The sequence below is a fragment of the Thamnophis sirtalis genome, unplaced genomic scaffold (assembly GCF_051295495.1).
Source record: "Thamnophis sirtalis isolate CommonGarterSnake01/CBP01778 unplaced genomic scaffold, rThaSir2_p1.2 scaffold_2, whole genome shotgun sequence".
NCBI classification, from domain to species: domain Eukaryota; kingdom Metazoa; phylum Chordata; class Lepidosauria; order Squamata; family Natricidae; genus Thamnophis; species Thamnophis sirtalis.
In genome coordinates this window covers 102,215,813-102,241,754 of record NW_028261382.1, presented here as the reverse complement: position 1 = coordinate 102,241,754, position 25,942 = coordinate 102,215,813, and the positions used below count along the sequence as shown (strand labels likewise).

General features: G+C 47.9%; 1 protein-coding gene across 1 annotated transcript; it reads right to left on the bottom strand.

The window, feature by feature from the left end:
* Positions 1-1,582: 1,582 nt before the first annotated feature.
* Positions 1,583-25,316, bottom strand: LOC106549313 (1-phosphatidylinositol 4,5-bisphosphate phosphodiesterase gamma-1; the record flags this gene model as incomplete). Its single annotated transcript, XM_087706617.1, is given in 19 exon segments — positions 1,583-2,039; positions 3,593-3,777; positions 4,184-4,272; positions 5,140-5,301; positions 6,557-6,671; positions 6,793-6,941; positions 8,072-8,296; positions 10,514-10,610; positions 12,701-12,864; positions 14,491-14,557; positions 14,963-15,059; positions 16,368-16,471; positions 18,083-18,160; positions 20,043-20,226; positions 20,422-20,541; positions 21,927-22,127; positions 22,234-22,421; positions 23,760-23,870; positions 25,197-25,316. Coding segments are annotated over 19 exon segments (2,508 nt in total), but the record flags the coding sequence as incomplete, so codon positions are not given.
* Between the last annotated feature and the right edge of the window lie 626 nt (positions 25,317-25,942).

The window sequence follows — 25,942 nt, the reverse complement described above, 5'->3', positions numbered from 1 at the left end:
GGGACCAAGGTTGAAAAACACTGTTCTAGCAGATGTTTCATTACCCAACTAGATAACATCATCAGTGCTAGAAGGGAAAGGAGGAGGAGGGCGGCTGTGAATTCCTTGGTTGGCTTGCTCTCTGTTTAAATACAAGAGGCTTGCCCCCGTTATAGGTATATAAAATGAGAGCAAGTCCCACTCCTTCGCAGCACTGATGATGTTACCTAGTTTGGTGAGAAAACGTCTGCAAGGAAACATCGAAGCTCCAAGAGCACCCAGGGCCTCTCCGGCTCAATTATACCTCCCTTTTAAGTCTCAATGGGAACTGCCGAGGTGGCGCCGTGGGTAGAGTGCAGTACTGCAGGCCACTTCAGCTGACTGCTAGTTCAGCGGTTCAAATCTCACCGGCTCAAGGTTGACTCAGCCTTCCATCCTTCCGAGGTGGGTAAAATGAGGACCCGGATTGTTGTTGGGGGCGATATGCTGACTCTGTAAACCGCTTAGAGAGGGCTGAAAGCCCTATGAAGCGGTATATAAGTCTAACTGCTATTGCTATTGCTGTCTAATTTGGGGTTGTTGGGAAGGTGACCACGCCTGATCTCCCACTCCAAGGATTTCTTCCACAAAAGAACAGATTTCCCCCCCTCTCCCAACCAATCACCTTCTAACACCATCACCACTACTATAATCAATGCACCTACTCAACCCATCGCTCCATCACTCTCTCTCTCTATCTGAATGGCCCGGACATACCCCCCCCCCCCGCCGACCCCTTAAGACCAACTGCCGATCACAGCAAGAGAAAAATAAAGATTATCCCTTCAAAGGTGGCTTGGAAGCAGCTCAGCCAAAAGACAAGGGCCTTTTTGGGAGGACCCCGAAGAGGAACTTGGAGAGGCCGCTTTGGGGAGAGAATGATGGGCTATCTTTGCACCTGGATCGTGCTTCGCTCCTTCGGGTACCCCGTCGCCTGCAGTGGCTTCCTCTTTTCCATGGTGACCCTGGCTGCCTTCCGAATAACGCCTGCCTGCATTAGATCGTCCCCGTGACCGTTAAGGAAGAAGAAAGGGCGTTCCCCCGGGGAAAGGAGGCCACAAGGAATAGCAAAAATGAAAACATTTCTTTCTGCAAGTAACGTTTCTCCGAATCGCTTCCGGGATGGTTATTGGTGAGGAAAGGGGATTTTTTTTTTTCCTTCCACACCCCCACAATAAATAAATAAATATACCCAAGGCTGCCCACTGGGGCACCACGATGGTCTGCGGAGAGAGGCGGGTGGGACTTTGCCTCTGGCACAATTTTGAATTTAGGATGGGTAGGAAGGCTGCAGAACAGAACACGATGCCACTGGGAAATTTATCGCCGCGCCTCTCGCTCATGTTCCGAGGCTTGATCCTCAAGAGCTGAATGTGGCAGGGATCCTTTAGGATCCGGCAGGCCAATCCGTTGAGATCCTCCCTGATATCCCTCTGCCCCCACCTCTGCTCCTCCTCACCTGGCCTCACCGAATTCCTACTGTGCAAAACCCACATTCTCTGGGAAAGTTAGATTAGAGGCACTTTGCTAACTGCCTTAGTTGCACCAAAGCCAAAAAAAAAAGGAATAATAATTAATAATAATTAAAAAAAAAAACATAATAAAGGTTCCTCTTTCCGATCCACCAGGAAGGGGATTTGGGGGGTGGGGAGGACACTTGGATTAAGACAAGAGCCCTGATGAAACGTGTCGAAGAAGAGGTGGCAAGGACAGCAGATCTCCGGCGCAGGAAGGGTGGAGCTGGCCTGTTTCACGGGAGGGCGAAAATGGTAAGCCAGGAGTCCCGCTTTCTACACCTGGAGGAGGAGAACTCCTGCCTAGGGGGGGCCTTGTCCCTGCGGCCACAGGTCCCTGCGCCCCGGAAAGCCGGCAGGATTTGGTGGGCCTGAAGGATGTCTCTTGGAAGGCTGGAGAAGAGTCGCCGCAGCCTCTCCGGGAGAACAGGCAGATCCGGAAAGTCCGGTGCTGTTCAGTTACGCCTGTTGGCCAACTGCCGGTCTCGCTTCTTCTTCTCCATCAACCTGCGTTGAAAAAATGAACATGACAAAAAAAGGCATGTCAAATGTATGTTGGAAGTGTTAAAAGTAAAGTGGGCCAGGCCTGCAGCCCTCTTTTCCTTTGGGTCTTTGGCCTGCCACACTTTGTTATTCTTCTATGCCGTTTCTATGGTGGGGAAATGGGATTGTACTGAGTTAGATGCGATGTAGCCATAACAACATTCTTCCTAGAAAGCCAAGGTCATCCTTTGTCTCTGCACCTTCTGCACCTGACTGGAACTGGATGGGTGGAAGCTGCCAGCGTGGCAGTGGGAGATCGGACCATGGGATGGACTGGTGGGTGTGGGGGCAAGATCTTGAACTTTCAACCGGGTGGGGAAAACCGGGAAGCTTTCAGATTCGGGTTTTCCCAGATGTGCCAACGTGGCTCTCTTCACCAATTGGAACTCCGAGGAATGCTTTTTCCCGGACTCCGATTTACTTTTGGATGCTATTTGGAACCCTGACAAAGAGGTGTCAGTGTATGAGACTTCATGACTCGGCAGAGACATGGGTAATAAGGTCAGCCAATGAACAGACCGGGCAACTGGGTCAGCCAATGAGGGTTGTTTGGAAACTGAAACAGTATTTGCTGTGTGAGCAACCAGGAGACAGCAAGGAGCCTGGGCGTGGCTTAGCTCAACTTTTTTTTTTTAATCCTTCCTCGCTTCTCTTCCCCCTCTTCCTCCCCACTGCTTTTCTATTTACTTTTGTATTTTATAATAGTTTATCTATATAAAAAAATGTGTGTGTGTTTGTGTTTGTGTGTGTGTGCGCTTGGTACACAGATGACTTACTCTCTGGAGACAAATACTGTGGGGGTAAGACACATCTAACACCCCTCGGGGGGGGTGTTCTGTTAAGATACAGCCTGTTGTGCCCTACTGCCATAAAATGGCTTCTACTGTACAGCAGCAGTGGAGTTGCCATGGTAACGGCTTCACAGTACTCCACAAGTTTTGTGAGGAAAAGAAGGAGTAATATCACAGTTGCTTTCGGAGAGTCTTTGTAAGAGATGGGATTGAAACGTGGGTGAGAGAATCAGTGGCTGATGACATTACCTAGAAGGGTAATGAAATGTCTGCAAGCTCAGAGAGCATGAAGGACCCCACAGTCTTCCTCCTCCTCCCTGCAAACTCCGATTCCTTCTGGTACTGATGATATTATCTAGTTGGGTGATGAGACGTTTATAAGAAAGCAACCAAGCTCAGAGAGCACCAAGGACTCCACAGTTCTCGTTGTTGTCATTCTCCTCCTCCTCCTCCTCCTCCACAACCACCTCCTCTTCCCTGCAACCCCATTCCTTTCTAATACTGATGATGTTACCTAGTTAGGTAATGAGACGTTTGCAGGAAAACAATCAAGGCTCCCACGGTGGATTAATCCCCAGTAGGATTTCCTCTCCCAGCCTCTTCTCGAGTTGCCAATTGGGGTGAAATTAACCCACCACTCCTAGAAAGCCAAGCCACGGAGAAGCCACCACAACAGACCCTCTTGGTAAATTTACAACCAGGAGAGCAGGGGGGGGGGGCACTCACTTCCTATTGCGTGCTTCGGTCAGCTCCATGAGTTGCTCCTGCGCCAACCTCAGCTCATCCAGCCGTTGCTGGTAACGCGAGTCGCAATTGTTGCTGTGCTCCAGGTTGGACACCTGGTTGGAGAGCTCGTTCGCCCGGTCCCGGAGTTGCTGGATGGAGGAATACAAGTTTTCCTCGTCTTCTTCCTGCAAAAGAGAAAAAAGGACTCCTAAAAGAGGCGAGGTGGCGCAGTGGGTAGAGTGCAGCACTGCAGGCTACTTCAGCTGACTGCTATCTGCAGTTCGGGGGTTCAAATCTCACCGGCTCAGGGTTGACTCAGCCTTCCATCCTTCCAAGGTGGGTGAAATGAGGACCCGGATTGTTGTTGGGGGTGATATATGCTGACTCTGTAAACCGCTTAGAGAGAGCTGAAAGCCCTATGAAGCGGTATATAAGTCTAACTGCTATTGCTATTGCTACTCCTGGCTTACGTCTTGCCTAGTCCTGGAAGGGAACCCTTTGAGGCCTCTTTTTTTTCAGGACTTGCCAGGCCAACACCTGCCCAGCCTCCAGCTCAGGCGGTGCCACACCTGAAGGGCCCCAAAAACTCACCTTGGCGTTGATGATTTCGACGTGGAGCAAGAGGGAAGCCAGCTCCAGATCCTCGCTGTAACTGTTCTTCAGCGGCACCGAACGGTAGCCTGAGGACAAGAGTGGACGAGAAACTCCCAAATCCGTCTCGCTCAAAAGCTGGACAGCCAAGCCAACGATCTCCAGGCAGTCCTTGACTTATGACCACGGTTGGTCGTAAGCTGAGGACTACCACACATTTCTGTTGCTAAGCACATTTCTGTTGCTCAGAGACATTTATTAAGGGAGTTTTGCTCCATTCTACGCCCTTTCCTACCACAGTTGTTAAATGGATCGCTGCAGTTGTTAAGTGAGTCACGGGTTAAGTGAATTTGGCTTCCCCAAGGACTTTGTCAGTTGTTAAATGAACTGCTGCGGTTGTTAAGTGAGTAACACGGTTGTTAAGTGAATCCTGTTTCCCCGTTGACTTTACTCATCAGGAGGTTGCAAAAGGGGGATCACGTGACCCTGGGGTATGGCAACCGTCATAAATGCAAGTCAGTTGTCAAACATCGGAGCTCAAATCACCACGGGGATGGTGCAACGGTCGTAAGTGTGAAAACGGGCCGTAAGTCACTTTTTCAGTGCCGTCGTAACTTCGAACGGTCACTAAACGGACTGCTGTAACGCCAGGGCTACCTGTACAGGTGCAGCCCTCAGTTTACAGTCGGAACTGAGCCCAAAATGTCCTCTGCTCAGTGAGGCAGCGGTGAAGTGGGCTTTCGCCCCACTTTATGACCTTTTTGGTTGTTAAGTGCATCGCTGCAGTTGTTAAGCGAATTTGTATGGTCCTTAAGCGAACCTGGCTTCCCCCATTGACTCCGCTTGTCGGGAAGCGGTTGGGACGGTCGCAATCGTCCGGCATTCGTTTGAGAAGGGAGGAGTATGCAAATGTTGCCAGGGGGTGGGGCCTGGGGGGGAGGGGCTGAGCAGGGTACCTGTTTTGAGGCTCTCGACGGGGAAGGTGGCCTGGGCCAGGAAGTTGGGGTCACTGAACATGTCTTCCTCGTAGACCACGAAGCGGAGGAAGGCAAACTGGGGGTTGTTGATGTCGAAGATGAACTGCTTCAGCAGCCAGAGCGGGTTCAGGCCATTGTCGGCTGGGCGGAAAGGAAAGGAGAGAGAAAAACATCCACGTGAAGTTGCTCCGAGGGTTGGAGACCCCAAAACTTACATACAGAATAACAGAAGTGTTGGAAGGGACCTGGTAGGTCATCTAGTCCAACCCCCCACCCACCCCCAAGCAGGAGAGCCTGCACCGGACAGATGGCCTGTCCAGTCTCTTCTTGAAAGCCTCCAGGGATGAAGCTCCCACAACTCCTGGAGGCAAGTCCTTCCGCTGATTAGAATAACAGTTGGAAGGGACCTTGAAGGTCGTCTAGTCCAACCCCTTGCTCAAGCGGGAGTCCTTACACCCTTTCCGACAGAGGACAGTCCTGTCTCTTCTTGAAAGCCTCCAGTGATGAAGCTCCCACAACTTCCGGAGGCAACTTCTGTTCCATGGACTGATTGCTCTCACTGTCAGAAAATCCCTCCTTATTTCCAGGTTGAATCTCTCTTTGGTCAGTTTCCATCCATTCTTCCTTGTCTGGTGCTTTGGAGAATAGCTTGACCCCTTCCCCTCTCTGGGGCAGCCCCTCAAATATTGGGAGACTCTCCCCTGGTCCTTCTCTTCCCTAGACTAACCATGCCCAGTTCCTGCAACCATTCATCGTATGTTTTATCCTCCAGTCCCCTCATCATCTTGGTTGCTCTTCTCTGTACTCTTTCTAGAGTCTCAATATCCTTTACAGATTAACAGAGTTGGAAGGGACCTTGTAGGTCATCTAGCCCAACCTCCCCGCCAAGCAGGAGACCCTGAACCATTTCTGACAGATGGCAGTCCAGTCTCCTCTTGAAAGCCCCCAGAGATGAAGCTCCCACAACCTCCGAAGGCAACTTCTGTTCCATCGACTGATTGTTCTGTCACAAAAACCCTTCTTATTTCCAGGTTGAATCTCTCCTTGGTCAGTTTCCATCCATTATTCCTTTTCTGGTGCTTTGGAAAATAGCTTGACCCCCTTTCTCCTCTCTGTGGCAGCCCCTCAAATATTGGAAGCCTACTATCTTGTCTCCCCTGGTCCTTCTCTTCTCTAGATCAGCCATGCCTGGTTCTCTGCCTGGTTCTTCCATCTTTACAGGTGGAAGAAAAGTTAGTGGAAGAGGAGCCAGGCGGTCCTTCCAACTACCCGTTCAGTGGACCAGATGCAATATTAGCATCCGTTTCGCCCCAAACCCGTCTGAACCAGCTGAATCCCACCCCTGGTTGTGTTCAGACAAACCCGGAAGACGCAACATGATTTCCTGATTTCCTACCTACGACATCCGTCTTGTTTTTGCTGTTGTCGAACTCCGAGCCGCACACCTCCACCTCCACAAACGGGCAAACAATGCTGCGGCCGTTTTTGGGCAGGTGCCGGGCCCCTAAGATCTGGAGGGAGGAAGAACAGGGTGGGTTAGGTGGACAAGGCGGGACCCGCAAAAGCGGTAGCCCAGCTGGAGGGGAGGGGGCGGGCGGAGGGAAGCGTCCCGCGTGTCCCCAGCTGACTGACCTGCAACTGGACGGTGATGGGCTCCACGTGCTTCAGGCTGCCCTTGTCAAAGGGGTCGAAGAGGTCGTCGCGCATCATGTCCGGCTGCAGGACGTAGCCGCTGCGCCCGCCCAGCATGAAGAGCGACTGGTTCAGCTGCATCGGTTTGTCTGGAAGGGAGGGACCAATCGGGACTCAGAGGAAAGAACAGCTGGAGGGGGACCCATGAGGTCGGAGCAGGGTTCTACTGTAACGCGCTCTACATGGGGCTGCCCCTGAAGAGTGTTCGGAGACTACAACTGATCCAGAATGCAGCCGTGTGGTGTACCTAGGTACACCCACGTTACACCTATCCTCCGCGAGCTGCACTGGCTCCCCATTGGTCTCCGAACACGCTTCAAGGTGCTGGTTATTACCTTTAAAGCCCTACATGGCCTAGGACCTGGATATCTCCGTGACCGCCTCCTGCAACATACCTCCCAACGACCCATAAGATCGCACAGGGCGGGCCTCCTCCGAGTACCATCGACTGCGCAGTGCCGACTGGCGGCTCCGCGGGGGAGAGCCTTCTCTGTAGCTGCACCGGCCCTTTGGAACGATCTACCCCCAGAGATCCGGACCCTCCCCACTCTCTCGGCCTTCCGTAAGTCTGTTAAGACCTGGCTGTTCCGGCAGGCCTGGGGCTGTTGACCTACATTGATCTTCAGCCCCATTAAGATCGAGTGTATGCTGTGCCCCTCTAACTCATCTTTGTTTTGTATTTTAAATTTTTTAAATGCTTTTTAACTGTTTTTATGTAAGCCGCCCGGAGTCCTTCAGGATTGGGCGGCATACAAATCTATTAAAATTGGAAATTGGAATTCAAAAGGCCTTGGGAGAACGAAATGGTATGCGGGAAAGGCCTTGAGAGACGGAGGCAAGAAAGGCTATCCAGGGAACAGAGAAGAGACAGCATAGCCTGCAGCTGAATAACAGTTGGAGAAAGAGCCATAGAAGGGACCCTCCCTCATTTCTCAGTCTACAAAGGAGGGGGGAGGAGATTTGTACTCTCAAACCTGCAAGAGTCTGTTAATTTAGCTTTACAATAAAGTACAGGTAATCCTCGACTTACAACAGTTCACTCAGTGACTGCCCGAAGTTACCACAGCACTGAAAAAAGTAACATGCCCCTTTTCCACACTTACGACCGTTGTAGCATGCTGGCTGAGGAATTCTGGGACTTGAAGTCCACAAGTCTTGAAAGTGACCGAGTTTGGAGACTTCCCCCGATCCAACCCGTTCGATATCGAAATGAATTTACCGGGCGTCTGGAAGTTGAGGGCCACTAACTGGCTGCCGCAGATCCACATGGGCAAGGGGTCGTAGTTGGAGGAGTCCAGGCGCTGCCCCTTGGGGTAGACGCGGCTGAGCTGCCGGCGGTTGTACTGCAGGAACTTCTTCCCCTTGCTGCGGTTGGCGTATTTCTCCGCTTTTGTCTCCGGGAAGGAAGACATGTCCCGGTAACAGGCTTTCTCAGTGCCGATCTCTGGAAAGGAAAAGAGGAGAAGGAGTCAGCTGAGGCTCAGCGCCACCCCTGCAGAGTGGGAAGGAGGAATGCGGAAAGTCCTTGACTAACAACCACAACTGGGCCCAAGATAGCCATTGTTAAGGGAGACAGTTGCTAAGTGCCCCATGTTACGACCTTTCTTTCCACAGTTGTTAAGTGAATCACTGCAGTTGTTAAATTGGAAATGTGGTTGTTAAATTAATCTTAACTTCAGTCAATTAATTAATCTACTCAATCGGAATAGAGCTGGAAGGGACCTTGGAGGTCTTCTAGTCCAACCTCCCGCTCAAGCAGGAGACCCTATGCCATTTCAATCAGAATAGAGCTGGAAGGGACCTTGGAGGTCTTCTAGTCCAACCCCCTGCTCAATCAGGAGACCCTATGCCATTGCAATCAGAATAGAGCTAGAAGGGACCTTGGAGGTATCTAGTCCAGCCCCCTCCTCAATCAGGAGACCCTATGCCATTTCAATCAGAATAGAGCTAGAAGGGACCTTGGAGGTCTTCTAGTCCAACCCTCTGCTCAATCAGGAGACCCTATGCCATCAGAATAGAGCTAGAAGGGACCTTGGAGGTATCTAGTCCAGCCCCCTGCTCAATCAGGAGACCCTATGCCATTGCAATCAGAATAGAGCTGGAAGGGACCTTGGAGGTCTTCTAGTCCAGCCACCCACTCAAGCAGGAGACCCTGGACCATTTCTGACACGCTTCTTGAAAGCGTGTGACACACCACCCCCGAACACTGCGACCGTCATAAATATGAATCGGCTGCCAAGTGTCCGAGTTTGATCATCTGGTCATGAAGATGCTGCAGCAGTTGTTAAGTGTGCAAAATGGTCGTAAGTCATTTTTTTCAGCGCTGTTGTAACTTTGAACAATCACTAAATGAATTGTTGTTAAATCAAGGATTACCTGTATTGTATTCTCCACATCTACATATTATATCTCTATATGCGAATTGTCCTAAAAATACGAGTTCCAGGTGTAGTTATAAAAGAAGAAACAGCCATTGGGATCTCCGGAACTTTAAAATATATATGGCTCACTTAGCTTTTGTTAGCCACTGCTAACATCCTCAGAGAGTAAAAACCATTAAAGAGATACCTGCCTTTATACACGATCGATCCATTTGGCCATTGCGCGGGTGATAGGCCCACCCACCCGCCTCCCACCTGTTTTCTCCATCTGGCGGGTCCTCAAGGACTGTACTGCTTGCGTGTTTATCTGTCTACGACAGTCACGCGCACAATGGCCAAATGGATCAATCGTGTATAAAGGCAGGTATCTCTTTAATGGGTTTTACACGCGGACGATGTTAGCAGTGGCTCACGAAAGCAATATATTTTAAAGTTCCAGAGATCCCAATGTCTGTTTCTTCTTTTATATCTCTATATGTATATCTATATATACATGTATATGTATATCTGTATCTCCTTCGCTATCCATCTCTCTCTCTGTCTCTTATGACCCATGTTTCACTCTTTTTTTTAAAATATACTTTTTTTATTTTCCACTTTCATAACATATAATCGCATGTATACTATTACGTAGCCAATATCCTATTGTATTAAGTAGTAATTACATCAGTTCCTCTTGTCATCAACGCCCAGAAAGATAAAAAACCCATTATTGGCTCTTCTGCTCTCCGTACACCTCTTTCTTCTGCCTCTCTCCTACCTCCTTTCTTCCCTCCATCATCCTTTCCTACTCTACTTCCCCTTCCTTTCTCCTTCTCCTCTCTCTTCATTCCACTCCTCCTTATCCTCCTCATCTTCCCCCCTTACCCTCTCTCCTATCCCTCTCTTCCTATCTTTCTTCTCTCCTCTGCTTCCCACTCTTCCTCTCATTGGTGTATTTCAGCTTCTGAGCAAACTCCATTCTATGTTGATGGTATTTATGCTTCCATATCAATATACTTAACATATCTTGGTTTTAAAGAAAACCATGTTTCACTCTTACGACCAGTGCAGCATCCCCATGCTCAGGTGATCAAGATTCAGACAAAATTGTCAACAATGGGAAAGCCAGATTCACCCCCATGTTATTAGCAGCTGCAGTAACAGATATTTGGGGCTCAATTGTGGTCTCAGTGATTGGATGACGTCCGTTAATGCCCTATGCCAAATAAATACATATAAATAAATCCCAGCCTCTGGTCAGCCTGTCCTGAAGCAGAAGTTGGGACGAAGCCACTTACTCTCCTCATCGAAGGGCACCGGGCGGCAATAAACGACCAGCTCTGACAGCTCCAGGGCAATCTTCTTCCTCCGTTCCATGATCTTCCCTTCCTGCATCTGAACGTGATAAAGACAGACCCTCATCAGGAGACTTCTGGAGAGCATCTATTCCACCCCACCATACATACACAGGCACACATACAGACAGCAATGATGCTCCCAACTGTCAAACATTGAATTTTGTTTTTGCCATTTCGGCCATTTTCGATTCTCAGCTTGCCAACCACCCAAGGGGGGTGGAGGGAGAAGAATAGAATGTAGACTCTCATGGGAACCAAGGACACTTCAGCAGGGGTTTGCCAGAGCCCAAAAGACTTTCTCATAACAATATTAAGAAACACAATTGGACAATGTGACCTAACCTAATAAGGGGAGGGAGAATCTATACCTTAACTCAGTGTTTCTCAACCTTGGCAACTTGAAGATGTCCGGACTTCAACTCCCAGAATTCCCCAGCCAGCATTCGCTGGCTGGGGAATTCTGGGAGTTGAAGTCCGGACATCTTCAAGTTGCCAAGGTTGAGAAACACTGCCTTAACTATAGGGGTTTGCACGGGAAATAGCTAGATCTGGTTTTGCTTTCGTATGTGCCAAAATGATGTACTCAATAAAGTTTTGCGTAAGGAGATTGGATCGCCTCTTGACGGGCCTGTTTCGCTTGGGTTCATTAGCCAGAACCTCGACACCAACATATTGTTATTCCGCATTAGTCAGAGTAAATTCTTCTCCCAGAGAAGAAACCAACAATGACTTCATGACCTGAAGATAAAAGGATTGGCAAGTATTGAAGGATCCTAGGGATGCCTTGACCAATTTCTAAGACAGACTCTTAAGACCCAAGTTGTGCCTGATCTGGATAGTAAACAAGCAACGTCCTACTTAATACTACAGTTTAATGCCAGGTTTTACATATTGTAGGTTACATATTGTAAGCTATAATTGGCAGCCATTTTCTATTTACTACCCTGGAAATTTACCTCTGCTTTTGTTAAAGATTTATATCGTGTATGGGTTCTGGGAAGTCGGGGGAGGGAAGGCTGGGGGCGGGGCTGAGGGGGAGGGGGAGAGGGAGGGATCTATATTAGGTTTGACGAGGGGTGTTAGATTTTAAAGCAATATGATTGCACATGTATACTGTCTTCTCTTCTTTTTTCTTTAAAACTAAGATATGTTAAGTATATTGATAGGGAAGCATAAATACCATCAACATAGAATGGAGTTTGCTCAGAAGCTGAAATACACCAAGTGAATGAGAGGAAGAGTGGGAAAGGAGAGAAGAAAGATAGGAAGAGAGGGATAGGAGAGAGGGTAAGGGGGGAAGATGAGGAGGATAAGGAGGAGTGGAATGAAGAGAGAGGAGAAGGAGAAAGGAAGGGGGGTATATATACTATGTGTTAGATATCAATGTAATGTGATTTCACATGTATACTGTTTCTCTTTAATTTCTCCGTAAAAATAGGACAAGCTGAATACATTGACATATAGTAGAAATACACCAAGGGGGAGGAGGAGTGGGATAGAAGGAAGAGGGGTAGAGAGGGCGGGAGAGAGGATGGGAGGGAGGGTGAGAAGGAAGGGAGGGAGTGGACCGGGAGAGAGGAGCGGTAGAGGGGGAGGGGAAGTAGGGCAGAGGGGAATAATGGAGGGAAGATAGTAAGTTGGAGGGGGGCGGAAGAAAGAGGTGTATGGAGAGCGGAAGAGGTATATTGGGCTTCTATTTGAGTTTGAGTTTCATTTTATTTATATTTCTGGGGGTATTGTTGACAAGAGGAATTTCTGTGATTATTGTTTAATGTTGTATGGCCCCAGTTATGCACAGTATATATGCGACTGTACGAAAATGAAAAATGGAAAATAAAAACATTTTAACATTAAAAAAAAAAAAGGAAAGAACCGTGGAAAGAAAGAAGGGGGAAAATGCATCTTGAGCCCGAGTCAAATGCCCATCGTGGCCACGGCCACCACAGCCACACACACACACAGACTGGCCCTCCGTGGTCAAACATCACCGTGATGCGGCTCTCAGTGAAATGGAGTTTGACGCCTCTCCCGTAAGGCTCCCTAACTTCAACGGACCCCTTGTGGATCCAACCTCAAAACTTGAGGGAGCAGATCTTCCAACCGGGACCTCCGGTTAGGAGGACTCACCCTAGCGTCTGCGTTCTGCGTGACCTCCCGGATCTTGGCCACCCAGTCGTTCAGCTCCTCCAGCGTATCCGTGGCGACGTCCAGCGACTGGGATGGGTGGTTCATCTGCTGGGAATGGATGGTGAAGACAAAGGGTTTGGGGCTCCTGGCGTCTTTCGAGATAACTACAAGGACATCAGAGGGGGCGGCTTTACTGGAAGAGGCCCCCCAATGCAGGACGGGGGTGGGGGGGGCATGCGGGTTCTGGTCTCCCATTCGGGGCAAAACAATTAGAAGAGGACAACAATCACAAAGGTTCTTCAGCAGCGGCTAAGTGGTCCTCTGTCCCCAATCTCTCTCTTCCCCTGGGCAAGAGCTGGGCTAGATGACCTTCAGGGTCCCAGGTCATCCTCAACTTACAACCATTTGTTTAACGGCCATTTGAAGTTACAAGGGCGCAGGAAAAACGAGTTAGGTCCGATTTCCACACCTACGACCGTTGCAGCCTCCCCGTGGTCACGTGATCAAAATTCAGACACTCGGCAACTGGCATGTACTTATGTCGGTTGCAATGTCCCAGGATCACGTGATCCCCTTTGGCGAGTTTCTGACGCTGGAGGAGGCAGATGGCAACTGAGCCCAAGACAATCAAAAGATTTGCCAAAAGCTGCCTCAAGACAAGAATAAAGAGTTGTGACCACGGGGGAAGTGGGAAGGGTCGTACGGCTGAAGAATGGCCCTAAAGTCACTCCCCCCCCCCAGCAGCTCTCTTGTAAGTTCGAACGCTCACTCACAGAACGGTGGTGAGTTGCAAACGATCTGAAAATAAAATAAAATATAAAATAAAATGGTAATTAAAATAAAATAATAAAATATAAAATAAGGAAATGAGATCAATTAAAATATAACGATAAATGAAATTTAAAGATGAATAAAATAATAAAATAAAATAATGAAGTGAAATGAAATATAATAAATAAAAATTAATAAAACAATAAAACAGTAAAACAATAAATAACGTAACATAAAATAAATAAAGCAAAGTAACAAAGTAAAATAAGTAAAATAAAATAATAATGTAAAAAGAAAAGAAAAATAATGGTAATTAAAATAAAATAATAAAATATGAAATAAAATAATGAAATGAAATATAATAATAAGATTAAAAAATTAAAATAACAAATAACGTAACAAAATAAATAAAATAAAGTAAAATAGTAAATAAAATAAAGTAAAATAATAACATAAAAAGAAAAGAAAAATAATGGTAACTACAATAAAATAATAAAAGATAAAATAATGAAATGAAATAAATTAAAATATAACAATAAATAAAATTAAAAGATAAATAAAATAATAAAAGATAAAATAAAATAATGAAATGAAATATATAAATAAAATTAAAAAATTAAAATAAAGCAATAAAAATGTAACACAAAATAAAGTAAAATAGATAAGTAAATAAAATAAATAAGTAAATAAAATAAAAAAATAAAAAAATAAAATAAATAAAATAAATAAAATAAATAAAATAAATAAAATAAATAAAATAAATAAAATAAATAAAAATAATAAAAATAATAAAAATAATAAATAAAATAATAAAATAAATAAAATAAATAAAATAAAAATAATAACATAAAAAAGAAAAATAGCAAAGCAAAAGAAATCCAGGGTCCAGAGAGTCCTGGGGAGACACCCCCCCCCCAAGGCCGAGGAAAGAGCCTCGGGTGCCCTCCCTCCCTCCCTCCCTCCTCCGAAATGCTCCCTTACTCACCGCCAGCCAGGGAACCTCCGCGCAAGACACTCACCCACGTGGCACGATGGGACGTCGATGAAGCCTTTCAGAAAGTTGCCCAGGGGGCTGTTCTCCACTGACTGGGGTGGGAGAAAGAGACAAGGGGAGGGCAGACGTGTTGAAATGCAACCAAGGGCTTGTATATTTTTTTAACATAATGTCCCCTCCGTTCATTGACTCTTCGGCTAGATTTTTCAACCTGCAGTTCGGCTGTTCAAATCTCACCGGCTCAAGGTTGACTCAGCCTTCCATCCTTCCGAGGTGCGTAAAATGAGGACCCGGATTGTTGTTGGGGGCGATATGCTGACTCTGTAAACCGCTTAGAGAGGGCTGAAAGCCCTAGGAAGCGGTATATAAGTCTAACTACTATTGCTATTGCTATTTTAACTGTGGCAACTTGAAGGCAGGGAGGGGGGCTTCCAATTCCCAGAAATCCCCGGACAGCAGCAGCTCAAAAAAATACCTGGGAAAAAGGAGGAACTTACCGCTTCGTCCTGCTCCGGCACGGAGGCACTCAAGGTTTCCTCCACGTAGTTAGCAGGGAACCAAAGCTGCTTCTTCCCGCCGTAATCCCCTCGCCACCTGGACGGGAGGAAGGAGAGGAAGCTCGGGAACACCGGTGGGGAGTGGGACAAGGGGCCACACAAGGCTACACAACCCGAACAGGAAAAGGACAACGACACATTTCTCTCGCCACAGCTGCGCAAACAGAGGTGATCCTCGACTTACAACCACAGTTGCGCCCGGAGTTTTCATTGCTAAGCAAGGTGGTTGAGAAGGGAGCGGGGTCTGATTTTATGACATTTCTTTTTGCCATGGTTGTTAAGCGAATCACTGCAGTTGTTATGTGAGGGAGATTAGATGAACCCAGGAGGCAGAACCCTTGTCAAGCTCCAAAATTTTGATCCAGTCAATCAATCAGAATGGAGCTGGAAGGGACCCCAGAGGTCTTCTAGTCCAGCCCCCTGCTCAAGCAGGAGACCCTATGCCATTTCAATCAGAATAGAGCTGGAAGGGACCTCAGAGGTCTTCTAGTCCAGCCCCCTGCTCAAGCAGGAGACCCTGTGCCATTTCAATCAGAATAGAGCTGGAAGGGACCTCAGAGGTCTTCTAGTCCAGCCCCCTGCTCAAGCAGGAGACCCTGTGCCATTTCAATCAGAATAGAGCTGGAAGGGACCTCAGAGGTCTTCTAGTCCAGCCCCCTGCTCAAGCAGGAGACCCTGTGCCATTTCAATCAGAATAGAGCTGGAAGGGACCTCAGAGGTCTTCTAGTCCAGCCCCCTGCTCAAGCAGGAGACCCTGTGCCATTTCAATCAGAATAGAGCTGGAAGGGACCTTGGAGGTCTTCTAGTCCAGCCCCCTCCTCAGTCAGGAGACCCTATGCCATTTCAATCAGAATAGAGCTGGAAGGGACCTCGGAGGTCTTCTAGCCCAGCCCCCCTGCTCAGTCAGGAGACCCTATGTCATTTCAATCAGAATAGAGCTGGAAGGGACCTCGGAGGTCTTCTAGTCCAGCCTCCAGCTCAAGCGGGAGACCATTTCAATCAGAATAGGAAGCATGGGGGTTGGACTAGAAGACCTCCAAGGTCCTTTCCAAACATTATTCGATGATTCTTTTAACTAGTGGAGCAACTTGCCTCCAGAAGTTGTGGGTGGTCCTTCACTGGAGGTTTTCAAGAAGAGACTGGACAGTCACTTGTCTCAAACAGTGTAAGGGCTCCTCCCTGAGCAGGGGGTTGGACTAGAAGACCTCCAAGGTCCCTTCCCACTCTGTCAGCCTGTTATATTTGGGGGGCCTTTACTTTGATGAGCTGAGATTCCTGGCTACTTTGGAGTTTTCCATCAAAGGTCGCTTGAAGTCCCTCCCCGCCAAATTCCTCCGGCACTCACCATCCCCCGTCCTGCTTGTCAACGTTGTGGATGATGGCTTGTTTGCAGAAGGAAAGCTCATCTTCTCGCTGGGCTTTGTAGTCATACAGGGCCTTTACGGTACACTGCAAAGGGGATGGGTGGAGAAGTTGATGCAGGAAGTCCTCGACTTACAACCACATATGAACCCGGAATTTTCATTATTATTATTATTTTAATTTTTAATTTAAAAGAAGTACATCTTTCTTTACATGCTATAGAAAATGTGTCAATTGAACCCGGAATTTAGGTTAACAAGAGATAAATTTGTGAAGTGGGCTTTGCCCCATTTTACGGCTTTTCTTGCCGCCGTTGCTAAGTGAATCACCACAGTTGTTAAGTTAGTAAACCAGTTGTGAAGTGAATCTGGCTCCCAAATCGACTTGGCTGGTCAGAAAGTCAGCAAAAGGGGATCGCGTGCAACCGTCGTAAGTATGAAACAGTTGCCAAGGCCCTGAAATTTTAACCCCCTGACCTCAAGGATGCCCACAACGGTCGTAAGTGTGAAAAATGGTCATAACTCACTTTTTTTTTCAATGCCACTGTAACATTGAAGCACTAAACGACCTGTTGTAGGTTGTATTTTTAATTGTAAGGGAGAAAAGAAGAAGCTAAATCTCCGTAAACGGAGAATCTCATCTGAGAGGATCATCCTCCTGGGGGTCCCAAAAGTGCCTTTTTGGAAAACTCAGCTGGACTTTCTTGGTGTGTTTTTTTTCCTTGAAAAGGTTTCGCTTCTCGTCCAAGAAGCTTCTTCAGTTCTGTAGTAATGCAACTGCGTGGCACGACAAAACCGCGGTCCACTAAAGCGCGCCCGATGAAAGCGCGTACGTGACGTCATCAGCAGCGCGACAAATACGACCGCGGAGAAAAAAGGGCGCTTTAAAAAGCGCTTTTAAAGCAAGCCGATTCACATAAAGGTAAGGGTTAGGTTTAGGGTTAGGGTTAGGTTAAGGGTTAGGGTTAGGTTTAGGGTTACGTTAAGCGTTAGGGTTAGGGTTAGGGTTAGGTTAAGGGTTAGCGTTAGGTTTAGAGTGAGGTTAAGGGTTAGGTTTAGGGTTAGGTTAAGGGTTAGGCTTAGGGTTAGGTTTAGGGTTAGCTTTAGGGTTAGGTTAAGGGTTAGGGTTAGGGTTAGGGTTAGGGTTAGGTTAAGGGTTAGGTTAAGGGTTAGCTTTAGGGTTAGCTTTAGGGTTAGGTTAAGGGTTAGGCTTAGGGTTAGGTTAAGGGTTAGCATTAGGTTTAGGGTTAGGTTAAGGGTTAGGTTTAGGGTTAGGTTAAGGGTTAGGTTAAGGGTTAGGTTTAGGTTTAGGGTTAGGGTTAGGGTTAGGTTAAGGGTTAGGTAACCCTAAGGGTTAGGCTTAGGGTTAGGTTTAGGGTTAGGTTTGGGGGGGTTAGGTTTAGATTTACGCGTTAATTTTAAGTTTACCGCTCACAGCGTGCTGTTTTCGTCGCGCTGTGATGACATCACGTACGCGCTTTCGTCGAGCGCGCTTTAGTCTACCGCAGTTTTGTGGTGGAATCATGCAACTGTACATTCCGAAGAACTAGGAAGAAGCTTCCTGGGTGGGAAGCGAAACCTTTCCAAGGAAAGCAAAAACTGGGAAGTGCAGCCAAAAACACTTTTGAAAGAAGGTGGCTGAATCTATTCTTAAAACTGCAATGCACAAAATGCAGAAATAATGCGCTCGCCCACTTACCCTGGCCACGGGCATCTTGTTGGCTTCCACGTAAAAGTGGGGGCTCCTCACCTCATACAGAGCCCCATAATCCAGCTCCTGTCAAGGCAGAAAGAGATCTGTGAGTAAGACCCATTTCTTGAAAGTAGGATTTTTCCCCCCCAGCCTAGCAACTTTAAGACAGTGGACTTCAACTCCCAGAATCCCCCAGCCATCCTAAAGTTACAGTGGTTGAGGTTTCTGAGGACCCCCAACATGGAAGAAGACCCCCCCCCAAAAAATATTCAGGGAGAGAGGAAAAAAATGTATGACTTTCTCTGCACCATAACTAAAGAGTTTGGACTACTTTATCAAGTATAAAGTTAGATCAGACTGAAAATAATTCTCACAGTTTCTCTAGAGCAGTGTTTCTCAACCTTGGCCACTTGAAGATGTCCGGACTTCAACTCCCAGAATTCCCCAGCCAGCGAATGCTGGCTGGGGAATTCTGGGAGTTGAAGTCCGGACATCTTCAAGTGGACAAGGTTGAGAAACACTGTCCTAACCACTGCTGGGGAATTCTGGGAGTTGAAGTCCGGACATCTTCAAGTAGCCAAGGTTGAGAAACACTGCTCTAGACTATTCTCAGTTGTGTGTTGTTGTTACTACTGCTACTGCTCTTCCAATAAGACGTCCCTTGGGCCTAGCGATTTAGAAGAAGACTTTCTAAATGAGGAAGAGGAAGATCTGTGAGATGGAAGCAGGTCTAGAGAGCTCCTTCCAACTGGAGGGTTTTAGGAACTCATCAGAAATAACAACCCTCCAGGGAGGCAGTCCAGGCTCCTTGCTCATTCACTGCTCGGTCCTCATATTTATTCCAGGAGAAATAAATGTAATGTTTTGATTTGGGGTAAAATCAAGAAAGATTGGGCTTTCCTTCCTTCTCCTTCCTTCCTTCCTTCCTTCCTTCCTTTCTTTCTTTCTTTCTTTCTTTCTTTCTTTCCCTTTCTCTTCTCTGTGCCTTATTTAATTTAATTTAATTTAATTTATTAGATTTATAGGCCGCCCAATCCCAGAGGACTCCGGGCGGCTTATTTCCTCCCTTCTTCATTCATTCATGTTCTCCATCCCTTATTTTTTCCTTCATCTTTCTTTCCTTCCCTTTCTTCTCTTCTTTGTGCCTTCCTCCCTACCTCCTTTATTCATCCATCTTCTCACTCCCTTATTTTTTCCTTCCCTTCTTCCTCTTCCTTTCTTTCTTCTTCCTTCCTTCCCTTTCTTCTGTGCCTTATTTCCTTCCTCCCTTCCTAGTTCATCCATCTTTTGGATGCCTTATTTCTTCCTTCTTTTCATCTTTCTTTTTCTCTCTCTCTCTCCATCCATCCATCCATCCCATTCCTTCCTTCCCTTTCTTCTCTATGCCTTATTTCCTCCTTCCCTCCCTCCCTTCCCTCCTCATCCATCCATCCATCTTATTGATGCCTTTCTTCCTTCCTTTTCTTCTGTGCCTTATTTCCTCCCTTCTTCATTCCTCCATCTTCTCCATCCCTTATTTTTTCCTTCCTTTCTTCCTCTTTCTTTCTTCTTCCTTCCTTCCCTTTCTTCTGTGCCTTATTTCCTTCCTCCCTTCCTCATTCATCTATCTTTTGGATGCCTTATTTTTTCCTTCCTTCCTTCCTTTTCATCTTTCTTTCTCTCTCTCTCTTTCTCCATCCATCCATCCCATTCCTTCCTTCCCTTTCTTCTCTATGCCTTATTTCCTCCCTCCCTTCCTCATCCATCCATCTTCTTGATGCCTTCCTCCCTTCCTTTTCTTCTCTATGTCTTATTTCCTCCCTCCCTTCCCTCCTCATTCATCCATCTTCTAGATTCCTTCCTTCCTCCTCCCTCCCTCCTTTCCCCTTCTACTTTTTTGGGGGAAAATAACACGCTGGCTGGGGGATTCTGGGCCCTGGAGAGTCCCAGGTGGGGAAGCCCTGGGCCAGGCAGAGGGACCCCTCACCGCCGTGCCCATCCTCTCCAAGGTCTCCTCGTTGATGGGGTACCGCAGCTTCATCTTGCGGTAGAGCGGGTGCTTCTCGTAGTAGCTGACCAGGTCGAGGAGGCTCTCGAATTCCGCCGAGCTGCCCAGCGTGAAAAGCCGCCCCTCCTGTTGGACCCGGCAATGCTTGATCTTCCCTTCGGCCCTGGGGGGGAGGGGAGGGGAGGGGACAAAGCCCGTCAGACAAAGGTCCCCAAATCACGCTAAGTCCAGGGGAGAAGCGGGGAGAGGGGCAGCCCCTCGAGGTAGAAACAGACGGTCGCTAAACAAACTGTCTTAAGGACTATCTCTACCACCCTGATTATAGCCCTGGGGCTTGGAGGCGCCTGGCCAGGCTCACCGGAAGGAGATGGCGTAGGAGTCGGGCTCGCTTCGCTTGCGCACCAGGAAGGCGCCGTCCCTGGGCACCCGCATGAGCATGTGCTCGGCCTGCAGGCGGGTCAGGTTGGCGTGGTACCACCTGGGGGGGGAAGGGGGGGAAGAGAAGAGATGCCAATTCAGACACAAACACAGGTGTCAAGACCGACGTGTGAAGGGGTCACAGCTCTTCCAGGAAAGGGTTGTCAACAAACACCCAGGTTTTGCCTCAACTTCTTTCTTTTAACAGCCCCATCATGCCTTGCCTCTGGGTGGAGTCTGGGCAACTGAAAGGAACCGAGTGTTTCCTGGCCCGATGCCCTTCCTGTCACCAGTACAGAGTTTTCTTCGGCAGATATATTCTCACTGTGCCCAGAACTATCTGCCTCTACCGAGGATCGAACCCGCAGCCTCCTGATGGTGAGGCGAGAGCTCCACCTCTAGGCCGCATCGAAGCTTTATTTAAAAACAATTAAATGTAAATTAGGAGCAGATTAACTTTTTAAAAAATATGAAAAGCGCTCTCCCGACTCAAGCAGCGAGGAATGCTGAAGAGGGACTGACACGCCCACCACTGTTCAGTCCTGCCTTCTTTTGGGGGTCTTAAATTTGGAAGGAACTCTGTGCATGCTCAGAAGCTCCCACACCCTCTCGGACTGAGCTCTGCTGCTAGCAAAGCCTTTGAGAGCTAAGAAGGGATGAGGCTTGGGTTCGACTCAGTGATACTCAGGATTCCCTAGGAAGAGGGCAGTCCGGGGGGAAGGTCATCTCCTAATCCCCCTCCTCCCCCAAATTCCAGGGTCGGGGTGACAAGGGGAGGGAAGGGAAGGAAATGGAAGTGAAAGGAAGGAAGGGAAGAGAAAGGGATGGAGGAAGGGAAGGGAAGAAGGAAAGAAAAGAGGGGAGGAGGGGAAAGGAAAAAGGAAAAGAAAGAAAATGGGGAAGGGGAGGGGAGGAGGAAGGGAAGAAGGAAAGGGGAGGAGAGGAGAGGAAAAAGGAAAAGAAAGGAAAAGGGGAAGGAAAAGGAAGGAGGAAGGGAAGAAGGAAAGAAAGAGGGGAGGGGAGGAAAAAGGAAAAGAAAGGAAATGGGGAAGGAGAGGGGAGGAAGAAAGGAAGGGAAGAAGGAAAGGAAAGAGGGGAGAAGGAGAGGAAAAAGGAAAAGGAAGGAGGAAGGGAAGGAAAGAAGGGAAGGAAAGAGGAGAGGGGAAGAGGGGAAAGGAAAAGAAAGGAAATGGGGAAGGAAAAGGAAGGAGGAAGGGAAGAAGGAAAGGAAAGAGGGGAGGAGGAGAGGAAAAAGGAAAAGTAAGGAGGAAGGGAAGGAGAGGGGAGGAAGAAAGGAAGGGAAGAAGGAAAGGAAAGAGGGGAGGAGAGGAGAGGAAAAAGGAAAAGGAAGGAGGAAGGGAAGGGAAGAAGGAAAGGAAAAAGGAGAGTGGAAGGGAGGAAAAAGGAAAGGAAAGGAAAGAGGGAAGGGAAGGGAAGGCTTCTCACTCCTTGTTCTCGTGGGCATTGGGCTGTGGCACGGGGTCCGTCAGCCGCATCTCGAACTCGTTGCAGCGCAGGGGCACCTCGCGGTAGTGGCAGATGAGGCTGTAGAGGCTGTCAAACACCAGGTTGTCGGTCAGGTAGAATTTGGTGGTGCCGGCCTCTTGCCGGGAGTGGATGCGGCAATGCTGGACCCGCCCGGAACGCCTGCAAAACCCGGCGGAGGAGACGGAAAGATTCAAACGCTTGGGGAGCCCGACCTCCACGGCCAAAGACACGCGGGTGTCGAGGGAGGGAGGGGGGGGGACCTTACCAGAAAGAGAGGGTGTAGTCGCCCACAAACGTCTCGCTCTCGCGGACGAGGAAGGTGCCGTCTTTGCCCCCGGTTTCCGTGCAGTATTCGTGCAGCAGCCGCTCGGCAATCTGACGCCCGTCGCGGCCCCCGCCCAGTTTCCCATGGAACCACTTCTCACTAAAGTGCAGCTCGTTGTTGTTAAACTCCTGTGGAACCACCCGAGACAAGACGGAACAAGTGAGGAGAAGGAGTGGGGACAGGGGAGATTAAAACGGGGAGGATGCACAAGAGGGAGGGAGGGAGGAAGGGAGAGAGAGGGAGGGAGGAAGGGAGGGAGAAAGGGAGGGAGGGAGGAAGGGAGAGAGAGGGAGGGAGGAAGGGAGGGAGGGAGAAAGGGAGGGAGGGAGGAAGGGAGGGAGGAAGGAAGGAAGAGGGAGGGAGGAAGGGAGGGAGGGAGAGAGGGAGGGAGAAAGAGGGAGGGAGGGAGGAAGAGAGGGAGGAAGAGAGGGAGGGGGAAAGGGAAGGAGGGAGAAAGGGAGGGAGGGAGAGAGAGGGAGAGAGGAAGGGAGAAATGGAGGGAGGGAGGAAGGGAGAAATGGAGGGAGGGAGGAAGGGAGGGAGGGAGAAAGGGAGGGAAGGAGGAAGAGAGAGAGAGGGAGGGGAGAAAGAGAGAAAACAGAAGTTGTAAATGAGACACGGCATATTCCTAAGAGCTGTCTGAACTACAGGGGGTCCCACACTTACAACAGCTTGTTTAGTGACTGTCTGAAGTTACAACTAGTTTGGTAACAAAACGTCTGCAGACAAGAAACAACCTCAGAGAGCATCAAGGACCCTACAGTCCTCCTCCTCCTCCTCCTCCTCTCTGCAAACCTTTCTCCCTATAGCCCTGAGGATGTTACCTAGTTTGGGCCATGAAACGTCTGCCAGGAGCCCCCCACACACATACTCAGAGAGGCCAAAGGGCCCCCATTGGGCCCATCTAACAACCTCCTGATGCCACCTAACTCCAAGGGCAGAGATTAGCTCACAGGAAGGGCTCCCCTTTCGGTCCTTGGGCTCTGAAAGTGCGCGAGCGTGCCCAACAGCGCACGTGCCCACGCCCATAATGCAATGCCCGTGTGACCCCCCCTCCTGTGCATGCGTGTGTGCCCCCATCCCCCGCGCCCCATTTTGGCCCTAGCAGGCCTCCCTGAAGCCTCCTGGGACCAAAAATGGGGCCCCTGGGGAGCCTCCCTACTCCCCCACGCTCTCCCTGCCCCCCACGCATGCGTGTGTGTCCCCCGTGCAGGTGGACGCATCTCACACATGTGCGCAGAGACCCGAAAATCAGCTGGCCAGCAGGAGGCGCACGCACATGCGCGGTGGAGCTGAGCTGGGGCAATGGTTGGCGTGCCGGCCAAGTAGGCCTCCGTGTGCCCCCCCGATCATGGATGCTTATTGTTCCACGTATGCAAGCAACAGAAACCCGGCTTCCCCAGCCACCTCTAAGTGACTCCTTCCCAATCCACTAGTCCTCTTGGAGGCCTCCGTCTGCAGAGTACCTCCTTCTGTTCCGCCTCCTCCTCCTCTTCCCCCTGGGACTGATAGTGGGAGGTCTCCTCCGAGTAGTAGATCTTGTTGCTTGTCAGGACAAAGTAGTGGGGGCTCCAGGTCTGTCAGGGAGAAAATTGGGGGGGGGGGGTCAGATGTTGTCAAAGCGAGAGAAAACAGAAAGGCCTTAAAATCCTTATTTGGACGCAGGATTAAAAAGGGCAAATCCCCCCCCAATGCAGAATCCCAGCCTTTCACCCCAAAGCAACCCAGAATGGCCTTGATAGCTGTACCAGTAGTCCTCGACTTACAATGGTTCACTTAGTGACCATTTGAAGTTACAACAGCACTGTATCTATCTATCTGTCTGTCTATCTACCTATCTACGTACCTACCTACCATCTATCTACCTACATATCATCTATCTAAATCTCTCTTTCTCTCTATATCATCTCTCTCTCTCTCTCTCTCTCTCTCTCTCTCTATCTATCTATCTATCTATCTATCTATCTATCATCTCTATCTATCTATCTATCTCTATCTATCTATCTATCTCTATCTATCTATCTCTATCTATCTATCTCTATCTATCTATCTATCTATCTCTATCTATCTATCTATCTCTATCTATCTATCTATCTATCTATCTATCTATCTATCTATCTATCTATCTATCTATCTATCTATCTCTATCTATCTATCTATCTCTATCTATCTATCTATCTATATCTATCTATCTATCTATCTATCTCTATCTATCTATCTATCTCTATCTATCTATCTATCTCTATCTATCTCTATTTATCTATATCTATCTATCTTTATCTATCTCTATCTCTCTATCTATCTATCTCTCTATCTCTCTATCTCTCTATCTGTATCTCTATCTATCTATCTATCTATCTATCTATCTATCTATCTATCTCTATCTCTCTATCTCTATCTCTATCTCTATCTCTCTATCTCTATCTATCTATCTATCTATCTATCTATCTATCTATCTATCATATCTATCTATCTATCTATCTATCTATCTATCTATCTATCTATCTATCTATCTATCTATCTATCTATCTATCTATCTATCTATCTTACTTCTAGGTTGCTTCTTTCCATCCATCCCTTCTTGTTTCCATCCACTCTGGTGGCTTCCCAACTTTCTGCCTTCCAAACCTCCAACGTAGATGTATTGCTGGTCAGTGTTTCTCAACCTTGGTCCCCTTGCAAATGCATGGACTTCAACTCCCCCCTGCTGGCTGGGGAATTGTGGGAGCTGAAGTCCCCCCATCCTCAAGGGGGCCAAGGTTGAGAAACGCTGACCTAGGGAACAGCTGACTGAGGAAGTTTGAGATCAGCAAAGAGCAACTGGAGACCTTCTGAAGACAGCAGGCAGCCTCAATCCCCCCCCCCCACACACACACACGGGGCCCACCCCCCCAGGAGCTTACGTGGTCAATGGGATCCTCCAGGTAGAGGATGCCGTTCTTGATGGAGTTGCTGATGTCGTTCTCGGAGTAGCTGCCCGCGGAGACTTCTTCATACAGGTTGCCTTCCACCAGCTTCTTGTGCTGAGGCCAGAAGAGGAAACGAAAGAGACTTTTGGAGGGAGGATGCAGGGATTGGAAGAGAGCATTCCCTTTTTTTTTTTATATCCAAGATTATTTATTAAAATTTCACAAATTACTCATCATAAAATATTGAAGAGATTTGAAATTATGTTATTGTAAGTCAAGGGAAGAAACGAATCAATCGAATGTTTGCATTTCCAAAATAGTGTTAAGGTGTTGGTTTTTTTTTATTTTAAGGAGCATACTGTATTAATCATGGATTAAAAATACTTAAACCAATTGAATGTCGTTGTTATCAAATGCTATCTCTATGTATATCTATTTAGCATTCCTGACTCAAGCAGGCTGGAGTTAACAGCCATTGTTGTCCCAATGCAAATTGCCTTAAAAACAATTCCACCTTTCTAACAGCCTATATATATATATTTTTCATTGTTTTCCAAATATATTTTATTGTCATTTTCATTTTCATTTCATACAGTCACATATATACTGTGCATGACCGGGGCCATATAACATTGAACAATAAACACAGCCATCCTTGTCAAAAATACTCCCCAAAATATAAACCCAATATACCACTTCAACCCTCCATACACCCTTTCTTTCTAAAGCTGCCCATCAGG